The following is a 14,057-nucleotide window of genomic DNA, read 5'->3' as shown; positions in this document are numbered from 1 at the left end:
TGCTATGACCTCCTGATTTCAAGCCCCTTATCTCCTTCCAGGAATGCTACAGTAAACCTCCTAATGATCTTCCTGCTTCCTCCAGCCCTCGCCTCACAACATGGTCAGATGGTGTTCTGAAATATATACTGCATCATCATTCCCTTACTTAGAACTATTAGTGACTTCCCATCAAGCCCTGAATAACAAACACTGTTTGCCCTCTGCCAGCTTCATCGTGTAGCCCTGCCTTCCTTCCTGACTCAGCTTCCTCCACCATGGCTTACAGATTGTGGGTTCACCAAGCTCTGTCCGGCCCCAGGGCCTTGTCACATGCTGCCTAGAATGTTCTTCCCTTGTTTTTCACCTGACTGGTGCCTTTTTATTTTGTATGCCTAGACATTACTTCTTCCTTGACCAACTATATATGTCTTCCTTCTCATTCCTGATCTCAGCCCCCTATTTGCTTTCTTCATAACACATTACATTTTGTGGTAACCCTAAACTCCCTGAGTCCAGGAGCTTTGTATCTATCTTACTCACAGATGAACCTAGTGCCTGGCAAATATTAGGCTGTTAGTACATTACAGGAAATAAGGGAATGAAGGAATGGGAAGCGTCACAACCTCCACTGCACCCTACCTGCTGTTGTCAAGACCTTGGTGACTCCCACATGGCCAAGCCACTGGACCACGTCCTGTGCTCATCCTACTTGATTATGGAATGGAGACAGGGGAGCATCTTGGGTTCATTTATTCCCTGTTAACCTGTTAGTGTTTACCAACAAGTTTGATTCGCCACAATATCTCCAGCACCCAGTACAGCAGACTCCTCATAAATCCTGTTGGTTGAATGAATATCTCAGCTCTGAATGAAACGGGATGTGAAAGGAAAGGGAAGTAGTACAACGATGGAGAGTTCCAAAGAGAGAATACTTAGGGGCAGATATTTAAGGAATGGCTTTGAATTTCCAGAAATGTTAGCACACGTATTCATTTCTATTTAAAGACAAGAAAAATGTTTCATGTAACTTTTTGTGTCTCGTTTGCTCTGTAAAGGAAGAACTATCTTCATAGATTTGGTTGTTGAGTAATAAATTGATATTTAGGAGTCTTTCTCCAAGAAGGAAAAATATTTTCTTTACATGCCGAATTCTACCTCTGTTGGGTAGACTCTGGTGAGTAAAACATTCCCATCTTCCAAACAAAGACCAAGGGCAATTTAAAATGCTTTATGTAAGTCAAACAAGCAAGGAAGCTAGGACCCTAACCCTCACTGTCTCATTCCAAATTCTGTCCCTGATCAATTAAGACAGTGCTTGCTGGTGAGAAATAAAATAACACAAATACTCAATTAAAGTTTGAGACAAGGATTTGATTCTGCTGAAGGACATGTAACCTACCAGGTATTATCAGTAGGGTAAGAAAAGCCCATGATCTGCAACCCCTTGAAAATGTGAAATGACCTGGCATCCTGGGTGTTTGGCTGACCTGGTTTGTAGAAGAAACCCAACCATGTCTGTGACTTTTCACTCAATTTAACTTGAGGCTCTCCATGCTCTCTGGTTCTGTAAAATATTGGCTGGTTCCAAGAGGATTAGCTCAACTCCACCCCTCTGGGAAGAGATTCATTTTCCTGTTTAGGAAATGTGATGTCAAGCTGAAAGAGGCTGATGAGCAAACAGGGTGGGGCCACATGGAGGTCCAGGTGAAATGCATGACATGGGTGTCTTAAAATGAAGTTTGGTCCAAAGTAGTCAAGGACAGGGTGTGCCAGTGTGGGCTGGGAGCCGTTGGGGCTTCAGCTGTTTGTTCAGCATTTAGTATGTTTATCTTTCTGCTAAACACATTGTTATTGAGTCATCTCTATTAAACAACAACCCTGCGTGAGGCTTAGCTCTGTAAATCCAACATACAAAGGCAGGACTTCTATCCTCAATGACCTTCCATTCTACAAAGTCAAAACAAATGCTTTCTCTTACTTCTCACTTTAGTGAGCAAGGTACCCAGGTTCTGAAAGAGGTGAATCATGTATTCTTTTATCTGGCCAGGAACACTGAAGCAATAAAAGTAAAGGAAGAACTTAAGGTGGTCACTCTTTTTTTAATATCATTTCATATTGTTGCTGCAAACTGAAAATGGAAAGTCAATTTACCCAAAAAGTACCATCCACCTCCAAACCATCAATATTTTATGTTAGACTATTATGCTATCACCAGTGTCAAGGTAATTATACTAATCCAACAAATAATTGCATTAAACATCTAAGCTTTGGGCAGGAAAAGAAAAAAAATACTATATAACTTTGAAAAATATATGTAATGCTATCTCTTTGGCTTTCCATAGAAATTGTTCGTGCCATGACACATGTGATAAACCAAGGAATGGCCATGTACTGGGGAACTTCTCGCTGGAGTGCCATGGAGATCATGGTAATTCCATTTCCATTTTTAAATGACCATTGAGTACCTATTTTTATTTGTCAGACATCATGTATAAGTTGTAAGACCTTTTGCAAACTTTCTTCACAATCACAATGGCACCAGAATTCTATGATCAATTTCATCATTGGATATGGGGGCAGGCGGTGGATCTTATCAGCTCAGAATACAACATGGAGGGTGCAGGTCTCTAACAGGAATCGTGTTTTAGCATGTTCTTTGGTAGTAGTTTGGTAGTAAGAGAGTACAATTCTCAGCTAATGAGACATATGACACAATATTCCAGGTTGTTTTTTTTTTTTTTTGACGTATTAAATAATGGTACTGTTCATAACATGCTAATTATAGATCATTTTTATATTATATATTAGTTAAGTTTTATTTCTTTAGGAACCTAGAAATAGTCAAACTATGTTTTCTTTGTAATAGTTCTTAATTCACACTTTGACTAATTTTCCCTGGACTTTACTCATTCCAAAACCTCCCAAAAAATAATTTCCTGATTTGGTATTTCTTAGTGAAATTGATGGTCATAACTTTGCTTATTATTTGACAATCTAGATTTTCTTGGTTTGTATTGATTTCACTAAAATGAATTTTTTTCATGCATACAGACTTATTTCTCATCAGAAATAAATTCAGTTGCAATTGTATTTCACCTTAGGAAGCCTACTCTGTAGCAAGACAATTCAACATGATCCCACCAGTCTGTGAACAAGCTGAATATCACCTTTTCCAGAGAGAGAAAGTAGAGGTTCAGCTACCAGAGCTCTACCATAAAATAGGTAATCTTCACAATCAAATTGACTCATTATCTTTAATAAGAGGATCAGGGATCCAGAAAAAAAAAAAAAAGGTGTGACTGAAATGCTTTCCTAAATGTTCCTAATTAATGTAGGGATTGTCAGCACTATGCATTCCAGAAACTAGAAGAAATCAAAAGGACTTGTATGCAATCTCTGGAGTATCACTCATGAAAGCCAAGCAGAGCTGGCAGACAAGCTGTTCTCAGTAGGTGTTCAAAAAAATGCATGTAGAATGAAAGGAAGAAATAATGAATAAACCTGTTTTTCATAGGGTAGTTGCTCTAGCCAAGAATGCATCTCTGAGTGGGTTTCCCCAAAATGATGGATTTATACATCTGTATCTCCTACTCTGCCTGGAACTGAGTCAGAAGGGGAATTCAAGAATGGCAGACAAGCCAGGGACACATGTTTGTGTAGGTACACATGATGCCAAAGGGAGGGAAAATATATATATACAACATGTACACAAGAATTTCGGATATCAGAAAACTTAAGCCACATTTTCAGGCATATTTATCGAAACAGGTTCCAGAGAAACTTTTTCGTAAGAAATGGGGGTTTACGTGAGTGGGGAAAGTGCTGGGTAAGAAAACAAGGATAAGAAAAGTCCGACAACAGAACAGTGGTTGTTACGGCTATCACCATGTGCTCACTGCGTTCTCTGTGCACCGGGCGCGGTGCTCCTCCTCCGACCAGGCACTGTTGAGGCACTGCGTGAACAAGCGAAGCACTGCATTTTTGTGCAAGCAAAAGTGCTTATCGCTGAGTGTAAAAAGAAATGTAAATTTGGGGCATCAGGAAACTCTGGATAAGCCACATTTTCAGGCTTGATTGTATGCCCTCCTCCCCATCACCAACAGTGCACAGTTGATGGGCTTATATTAATAAAAATGAAGCACACAGTTTGTAAATGCCTAAACTTTAATGGAATGATTTATGCTGATATTGACTCATATATATCTGGCCAGCTTTTCCCCATAACTAACCAGGTCCTTTCTGAATACCCCCTCACTTTTGATCCGTCTGCAGAAGTAACTTTTTAAGGTTTTTTTCTTCTATAGGAGTTGGAGCAATGACATGGTCTCCACTGGCTTGTGGAATCATCTCAGGAAAATATGGAAACGGGGTGCCTGAAAGTTCTAGGGCTTCGCTGAAGGTATTTTCCTCCACCTCTAGGAAAGAGTCTGGGCATGGGAACGAGGGAGAAAAGGAAACTGAACAGAAGAGCCCAGCAGCAGCCTGAGGCTTCCTGGCTCAAGCCAAGTGTGGCCTCAGCCTGGCAGGCATCCCCTGGCAGTCCCCCAGCCCTCTGGAGGGCCCTGCTTCTGGTCAGGCATCAATGCAGAAAGCTCCCCTCCTCTGCGGACCGGGAGAGATGCCCAGTGACCTGGTTGGATTCGTAGGACTCAATTTCCTACATTTATTTATTCTTATATTAAAGAAGGCATTTCATTCCTCCTTTGACACAGACGGAAATGTAAAATCCATCTTCTATATAAGAGGATCTCATTTTACTTTTCTTAACAAAATTTAAGGCATGGAGGTTTAATCCATATGGGGCAAACTGGTTGTACTGAGTAGGTTTGAGGTTGGTTGACACTTCTTAATATGTGAAGGTGGGGGTTAAGGAGGGAAGGTTTGGGGCAGATACAGAGCCAAGCATCTGTCACTGAGGCTCAGGGCTGGCATTTGCAGAAATCAACTCCAGTTGCTGAGTCTTGCCGCTTGAATTCTTCTCTGAAGAGTAAAGATATTCAAGATCACTGACATAAAATTAACCTCCATTCAGAACATCTTGATGATTAATTTATTGGAGAGTACTCCAAACATCTCTCCTTGTTAATAACAACATGTCTGTTTTTAAAAACTTGAGAGAATGTGTAATAACATTAGAATCACAAATTACTCTGTAATGTCAAGGGAGAGAGAATATTGGCATTTTTAAAATTCACACTTGCCAAACGCCCCCAAAAGGAAGCAGAAGTCTGACACAGCCTCTTGCTTCCATCAGCACAAAGTCAGCACAAGGACAGCTCAAGTTAAGCCTGAACTACCAACACTTTAATCAGTGTGGCTGGAACCACTGTGTGCTTCCCGTCAGGACCTTCTCCAGACTCTAGGTCTATCACTTTTCTTTCTGCTCTAACAGTTGACCTATTAGTGTGTTTGTTCTCTAAGATAATATACATATTTCCTAAAACATGGTGACATGGTCCTGCTTCTAGCTTTGTATTATTACACTGATTATCCTAAAATATTAAATATGGTCTTGTGTCTGAAAAAGTCAAAAGTTTTGAATAAGTTAGCAAAGAAAAACTAAAAGCATTTTAGGAAAGAAGGGATAAAAGGAGGATGGCAAGAAAAGCACTGAAATTGTGATTTTAGCTGAGCACCTACTGCTTGCCAAACACTGGGATAAGTGTGTGTTTGTTTTTTACCTCCTTTTATCCTCACAAAGATAAATGGATACAGATGGCTTTTAGTCAGTTGTAGCTAAGGATGTTAAGTTTCTTACATTCTTTCAGAGACTTTCTGAAAAACTCAAAGTGTTTCCATATACGTGGGGTGTTTGTTCTCAGACTAGCCTTATAAGAGGGTAAACCTTTTCCAGATGCAGAAACTGAGAACAAAGATACTAGATAACAATCCAAGGGCGTAAACTCATAATAAAGTTAGCAGTAGAACCCAGGTCTCCTGGCTCTCAGTTCTTCTCCCTAAAGGCATTTTTGTTTCCCTTCAAATTAATGTTTTTAAATGAGGAAGAAGTAGCAGCGCTGTATTTGGAGTATATGATTGACTGATCTCCATCACTGTTTGAGAAAAGGCTACAAATAGCTGAAAACCTGCTTAAAATGCACTAACTAAAGGGGGAGGGGGGGGGATGCAGAATATTTGAAGGTAGCTAAGCCCAAAAGCAACTCAAAAAATATTTCTTGTTGTTGACTTTTCAGCATTTTTTGAAGCATCCTTAACAATAAGCATTAAAGAGTCTCCAAAGGTAAAAGGAAGCCAGTCCCAAAGCACACGTCTTAATTCATCAGCCTAAGTGCTTTCTTGACTAATATATGTACACTTAGAAAAGCCACTTGAGTAAAGCAAAAATTAATGCCACTAATAATAATGTTATGTGTGTGTGTATCTCTCTCTCTCTCAACCTTAAGAGTGAGCGAGAATTGTAATAGTAAAAACATTTTTTTAAAAAATGGAGCATGTTGGCCTTGAGGCACTCGGGCTACGGCCCCAGTGACGGCCCATCTTATGGCCGCTACTACGGCCTGGGGGTGGAGATGTGCCGGTGCCTCCGCTTCCGCCCATCTACTCCCCGTGCCCCGAGCCTCCCCAGCCTCCCATTTCCTGGCGGGGGCGCGGGGGCGGCCCGGCGGAGACCACCTGGCCGGGGGAAGGCGGAGGAGGCGATGGCTACTAAGCATCTGGAGGCGCCTGGTCAGAGCCTGGTCGTGCTGGCGGAGGCCACCAGGAGTAGCCACCATATCCTAGTTACAATTCTAACTATTGAAATGCTGCTGCCCGACCTCCGGCTCCTCACCCAAGTACATTCCCTGGAAGATCGGAAATGCAAAGCCAGTTTGAATTCTTATACAAATAGGGGATACGGCCCACCATATCCCACTGGCCCCGGGACAAATACTGCCTCATACCCTGGGGCCTATTACACACCTGGGTATGCTCAGACCAATTACTCCACAGAGGTTCCAAGCACGCACCGTTCACCTGGCAACAGCCCAACCCAGTCTCCCGTTGGATGTACCCCCAGCAGGACCGCCACCCCCACAGCCTAAGGACTCCTCCTACACCTACAGCGAACCAGATCAAGACATGAGCCAGCACAACTTTCCTTGCAGTGTCCATCAGTACGGCAGTCCTCGGGATCAGTGAACAACGACAGTGCGGAGCTTTTGGATTCCCAGGTCCACTATAGTGCTGAGCCTCATCTGTACGGTAATGCCACCTACGAACATCCCTGCACTCAAGACGAGGGTAATCATCTTGCTGAAGAGTGTTTATCTTCAGATGAAGGGGCTCCCCCAAGCATTAAAAAAATCATACATGTGCTGGAGAAGGTCCAGTATCTTGAGCAAGTAGAAGAGTTCATAGGAAAAAAGACAGACAAAGCCTACTGGCTTCTGGAAGAGATGCTAATCAAGGAACTTCTGGAACTGGATTCAGTTGAAACTGGGGGCCAGGACTCCGTCCAGCAGGCCAGGAAAGAGGTGGTTTGTAAAATCCAGGCCATGCTGGAAAAATTGGTGGGGAAAGGGATTATGAAGGGATTTAGAACAAAGGAGAAGCCTGTTACTAACTCAACCAAAGAACTCTTGATTTTGGTTAATTACCCTCCTTTTGAAATGCCTGTTGATGACAAGAAGCAATATATTCCAACTTTCCTTTGATAGAAAGCTTGAAAAACTGGTAAAGGACTTGGAAGAACAGTTGGGTTATGAGTTGTTTTCAGACCAGTGAATGTAATAGGGAGCTCTTGGGTTATTGGTAATCCCAAGTAGACTCTCCCGGTAAGAAATATATGGGTGTCCTTGGCAAGCTGCTTCTTATCAGCAGGAGGGGAATTCACCTTATCTAACAGGCTCCTCAGAAACCTACAGAATAAGACTGGATGTTCTTTGGACAGGCTCTGTTTTTTTAAAACATCTGGATAACTTGTCACATTTGTATACATTGTAACTGCTTTCACCATACACTTTGTGTGTAAATTACAGCTTGGACTTTAGCCCCCTTGGACCTCTGTTTTGTTTTGTTATTTGCAGTTCACAAATATAGTATGATTATCTTAAAAAAAAAAAAAAAAAGAGCTAGGCAAATAGATAAATAAAATGGCAACTTTGACCTTCCCCCAAAATAGAATGGTTGGTATTTCACAATGGCTATTTTAAGTTACACCAATAAAGTAAAGATGCTAATATTTTATTTCAGTTGTAAACACTGAACTGTTAGGTATTTAATACTCAGTTTATTTATCCTATCTTTTAGAAAGTAATACTACCCATGTGGCTTTCTGGGAGACTGCATGTGGCCCACAACTGTTACAAAGACTTCTAAATCAGTGTCATCGGCACTGACTTCACTGCTGAGCTGAACACCACTACTTCTTCGTGTCTATTAGACACCTCCACATGGCTATCCTACGGGCATCTGACATGCCTAATGGAATCTATCCACACTCCCCAAAACCTGCCCAGAATCCTCAGTTAACAGTGCCTCCACCCGTCCCTTGGTCACCCCAGCCTGAAGCCAAGGCTTATCTCAGTCTGCCTCTCCTCCTCCCTAAGTCTTATCCAGCAGGACACCAACTCCTCCAGTCCACATCCTGACCTCAGTGGTCCTTCCCTTGCACCGCCCTTGTTTAGATCATCATCATTTCTTTCCTGGTTTGCCACAATAACCTCCCATCTAGACTCTGATTCACCCCTCTTTTTCAACTGCCCACCAGTTATCTACTATCCATATTAATTATGTGACCAAATATCTTTCTAAAAGATTAATCTGACTATCTCATAACCCTACCCTAAATCCTTAATGACTTCCCAATATTGATTATATGACATAACCTAAAAACCCACAGAAGAGTGTTCAAGGAAATACTCTTGGGGTCTTAATTGAGCCTATTTTTCCATTCTTATCTCTCCCCAAATCATATTAGTTCATTTTTTCACCCAAATGCACTGTACTTGTTTTTGCCTCCCAGAAACGCCCTTCTTTTTCTCTGGCTGTGGAAAGCCATCTCTAAAGACAAAGTTTGGTTGTCTTCACTCTGTGAAGCCTATCTTTACTTTGCAAAACTTCAGTTATTGGTACCTTCCTCTAACATTCCACAAACACTTCTTACAGTCTTAGAATCCTCTGACTGCAAGCAACAAAATGCAATTCAACTTTATTTAATCAAAGAAGGGAGCACATAGACAGATACTCCCTGGGAAAGATGGAGTGGGATGGCTTCAGGGGTGACTCTATCCATAAATCTGCCCATTTTCAGGACTCTCCATCTCCTCTGTTTCTCTCCACACGTGTCAATTTCAGCGACTACAAATGGGTCTTCCTCACGAGCCCAGGAACAAGAATGCTAGTGACTGCCAGGCTTACATCCTTAAAGGCATATAACCTGAGAGAAAAGAGAATTTTTTTTAACAGCTTCGGAACAGAGAAGACTGGCCAAGCTTGGGTCATATGCCAAGCTAGCAGACCAATGACAGGGGCCAAAGGACAAGGTGCTGTGCCTCGTTCGTGTCTTGCACTGATGGTGGGGTATTTCCCATAAAGAAGCAGTGCAAACATAGCTTCTGAGGAAATCACTGAGGGGGCACCCCAACTACAAAACACTTCTCCAGTTACCAGACAATGATTCATGAATACCTTTGGGATAGAAACTGAAACTTACTCACATAACTCACCACAGAGCCTGGCACATGATAGGTACTCAACAGTTGTTTCCTGAATGAATACAATAAGCCATAACCAAGGATCAACAATGTCTGATCAAGAGACCAGGTGAAGTGAAGTGAAGTGAAAGTCACTCAGTCGTGTCCGGCTCTTTGCAACCCCATGGACTGTATAGTCCATGGAATTCTCCAGGCCAAGGGAAGCCCAAGAATACTGGAGTGGGTAGCCTGTCCCTTCTCCAGTGGATCTTCCCAACCCAGGAATGGAACTGGGGATTCCTGCATTGCAGGCAGATTCTTTACCAACTGAACTATCAGAGACCAAGTGAGCAGCTTTTAAATAAAAAGTTTAAATATAAATGAAAAGTGCAATAAGATTTATGGACAGTTCTTCCCTATTAGGAAAATACATTATAGAAAAAAAAAAAAATATATATATATATACCTTTTTGTCAAAGGGAAAGAAGAAACATGCCAACATAGGTGGAGCAAAGGAATGGGGAGAGGGACAGTCCAAGAACTCCAGGTGTTCACATTAAGAAACTAAGGATATTTCCACATTATGGTACAATTTCAGAAGGAAACATTTTAGCACCAGCATTTTACCTAGAGATTTTTACCTCAATAATGAAGACTTTGCTGCTCTTTTGAGCCAAAGACTTCAATTGTTCAGCTAGAAATAGTCAATGATCTTGAATGCTAAATTAGGCCCACTAATGAAATGTGACTGATTCTGACCATGACTTTACAGTTGCTGCCCAAGTTCCAGGCTGGGATTAACTGACAGCCAACCGAGGTGTTTGGGGCGTATCTCACAGACTATTCCCATCCTGTTACGGTTACCTATAAAATGGCAGTCACAGAGATAATGGCCACAGCATTAGAAGATGGCAAAGAAACAGGCTTTAGGAAATTTTAAAGAATTTTGTGACTTATGTATAAAAGTAATAGCTCAGTAATCTATTGAGAAGAAGGCTCATTCAGTTGTTCCTTTGACAAATATTTACTGAGTGTCTAGTCAGTGCTGAGCCCTGTGCTGAGGACTGAGGAGACAGATGAATGAAACAGTCTCAACCCTAAGGAATAACTCAGGGACTTGCTAGAGACAGACATGAGAAGGGGTGAATTATGAAACTATGTGGAATCCACAAGCCCTATGTGATACACATGGGGCTGCCAGTCGAGTCATACTGCATTAAGGAGGAAGTGTCTGCATTCAATCTGAAAAACTGAAGACAACTATCTTTACTGTGTGGAATCCTGGTTTCTCAGATCCTTTCCTCATCACCGTATTGGCTGAGCCCCTCCTCTGTGTCAACCACTGTGTCAAGACTGGAGATGCTGACACGAACAAGAAGCCATCCCTGCCTTCCACTTGGTTAGAAAGAACAATCAGCATGTAAATAAGTCACTGGAGGAACAGGATTAAGCAATATAATAGGAGTGGAAGATGAAATTTCATCTTTTGATTCATGGCAGTCCACAAGCTGGGTTTATTATTGCATACAACCACACCTATGGTCAATCTTCTTACCAAAAACACTGGTTCACTTCCATATTTAATTGAAATTTTAGTTAAGCTTCATCTCCTCCCTATGCAAACATTTTCCCATTTCTAAAACAGTTAAAGCTATTTATTTCCAAAACACATTTGTTTCCTTTGGTTTGCAGAAAGCAGTGTAAATACTATGCATCTACTTTTACAAAACCCTAACCTGCTTCTGTTTCCCAGTGATTAGAGCAAGATTTATGTTGAGGGTAGAGAGAAAAGTACTCAATAAATGGATGTTTGGTATTTGTTATTTTTAGAAATCTTCCTCTCAGAGCTTCCATGGTGGCTCAGTGGCAAAGAATCTGCCCGCCATTGCAGGAGACCCAGGTTCGATCCCTGGTCCAGGAAGATCCCACATGCCACCTGGCAACTAAGCCCATGGGCCGTAACTACCGAACCTGTGCTCCAGAGCCCAGGAGCTGAAATTACTGAGTCCACATGCCACAGCTACTGACATCCCACATCCTAGAGCCCGTGCTCCACGATAAGAGAAGCCATCACAATGAGAAGCCTGCACAGGGCAACGAAGACCCGGCACAGCCAAAGATTAAAAAAAGAAATTTAGAGAAGAAATCTTCCTCTCATTATGGAGTGTGTATGTAATGCAGACATTACATTCACACACGCACACACACTCAACACACATATCCAACTTGTAACTCAATCTTAAGAATAAAAATGTGTTGCAGATAATAAGATTTCAAAAACTGGAATTTCATAAGATTGATAAGTCAGTCAATTATTCTTTATGTGTGTGGTATATACTAAAACCTGAGGAACTCTCCTAGTAGTAAAAAGCAATAACTCAAGAGAGTTTTGGCTATTGGTTTTCAAGCTTTTTTTTTTTCATTTCAATAACAGACATACTGGTCCCTTGAAAGATGTGAATAGATTGAAATGAGGATGGGTGATATTTTTCCCCTTGAGGACTGTAAAAGTAAGTTCAGGGACTTTCTGATGTACCCAGCATGCTGCCCGGGAAGTGTTGATTGCCCTTAACTGTCCACCTCATCACTGCTGGCACCAGCCATCACCTCGAGAGAGATGCCCCAGGCTGTGCTTCCTCCTGGAAGAAGCTGAGGTCTCTGGAGCTGAGACTGGGAAAACTCTTGGCCATTTTGCTAAGTAAACTTAACAAAAGGAGCCAGACCATAAGCCCCTGAGATCTAGGAGGAGAACAAAACTGGGTGTGCTTATTCTTCCTTCTTTTCATATCTGCAAAATCATTCCAGAAATCATAACAAAACAATGTGGTTGCCTTTTTCTTTGGAAATACTGTCTTGTAATGATGAAAAAAATACTTGAAAGCCAGCAGCCTACTGAAATCACGTGGGTGGAGATTTGGTGATGACTGCCCAGCTTTCTGCTGCCTTTGAGACGGAAAAGGTCTGTGGTGGCAACTGTGTCACCACACACACAGTGGAGGAAGTCAACTTTGCCACACAGGGGACGGTTCTTATTATTGTCACTAAAACAGACTAACATTCTTACCAATATTCTTTTCCTTTGGGTGTTGCTGTACAGTGCTAGTTTTGTACATAAGAGTCTGTTGCTCCTTGTTTCATAGTAAGAGCAGAACCTTCTAAAAAATAGGGCATTGAGAAGTTCTAAAAGATTCCTTTCCTTACATTTAGGAAATTAGGCACACTTTATAGGCTACATCAGAGTCAGCCTCGTCTTATAGGTTTTAAAGATTAGTTTCCCATTTACCTTTATAAGCATCCTTGCCTTTTTAAGTTTCAAACATTATACAAACATGTAATACACATTTGGGAAAGTCTTTATCCACTTTAAAAATGTACTGGTACCTATCCACATCTTCTAGAAAGAGTAGACAAAGCTTACGATAAACCGCATTAAAAGAATACAGGAGAGACGGGGTAAATTGAAGGCAAGAGGGAGAAAGACAGCTACAGCAAGAATGTAACATAATGACTTCCTTTGAGCAGAAAGCTTGGCACCCAATTTTCTGCATAAAAAAAGAAACATAACAGCCCTTGGTGAAATGTAAATAACTTCCCCCTCCCCCACCCACCTACATTCTAAGGGCTATAACAATAAGAACCATCTTTTCCAGACGGGATATAATTGATTATAGGTCAGGATTTTAACAACTTTTGTACATGTCGATGGATTTGAATGGTGAGCTTTAGACAAAATCAATCTGTCTTGAACCAATAAGGTGCGAGACCACGGGGAACATTTCTTTGCATGAAGACATAAGCATCCTTGTTTGCAAACAGAAAGGTCAGGGCCAAGAAGACTTAGGAATTCACCACAAGGCTCTTATATTTAATAGACTTAACAGTCTTTGCATCAAACCCTTACCAGACATTAACACTGAAATGTTCTTCTTATCTCTAGTGCTACCAGTGGTTGAAGGAAAGAATTGTGAGTGAAGAAGGGAGAAAACAGCAAAACAAGCTGAAAGATCTTTCCCCGATCGCGGACCGTCTGGGATGCACGCTACCTCAGCTAGCCGTGGGTGAGAGTCACGGGGGACGGAGGCCCTCTCTATTATTGATTCACCTCTCTCACATGATAAACCACCTGGTGTAGGGGCAGACAATCTCTGAAGCAAACACTCCCGGTTAATTCTATTGAAAATGAGGTTTTGTTTAGAGTTCCTCAGAGTGTTCCACATGCTGAAACACTCTTCTCACTTCCTCTCCTTTGCCTTGTAAGACAGTTTAAACAAGAACACGTCAGTGAAAACGCACACGTCCTCACAGTGTCAAGGGTGAGCGTCCCTGAACTCTGTGGTGACATCCACTGCTTCTGGCTCAAGTTTCCTTCCCTGTTGAAGCTAAGGCAGGGATGGTGAGCGGCTGAGGAGCAGGGCTGTGACTGAGGCCAAGCCACTGCCA

At 41.8% G+C, this 14,057-nt stretch overlaps 1 protein-coding gene and 1 pseudogene across 2 annotated transcripts in view; both read left to right on the top strand.

Moving 5' to 3' along the window:
- Positions 1-14,057, top strand: part of KCNAB1 (potassium voltage-gated channel, shaker-related subfamily, beta member 1) — a 301,932-nt gene that overhangs the window by 271,892 nt on the left and 15,983 nt on the right. For both annotated transcript variants that reach the window (XM_010839873.1, XM_010839872.1), the window contains 4 exons: positions 2,325-2,410; positions 3,084-3,204; positions 4,287-4,381; positions 13,555-13,675. In XM_010839873.1, the coding sequence (XP_010838175.1) occupies positions 2,325-2,410; positions 3,084-3,204; positions 4,287-4,381; positions 13,555-13,675 (423 nt within the window). The remainder of the gene's footprint in view (positions 1-2,324; positions 2,411-3,083; positions 3,205-4,286; positions 4,382-13,554; positions 13,676-14,057) is intronic.
- Positions 6,105-7,129, top strand: LOC104988520 (annotated as a pseudogene).

This window comes from Bison bison, unplaced genomic scaffold (genome assembly GCF_000754665.1).
Source record: "Bison bison bison isolate TAMUID 2011002044 unplaced genomic scaffold, Bison_UMD1.0 scf7180017864135, whole genome shotgun sequence".
Classification (NCBI taxonomy): Eukaryota; Metazoa; Chordata; class Mammalia; order Artiodactyla; family Bovidae; genus Bison; species Bison bison.
This window is presented reverse-complemented; position numbering and strand designations above follow the sequence as displayed.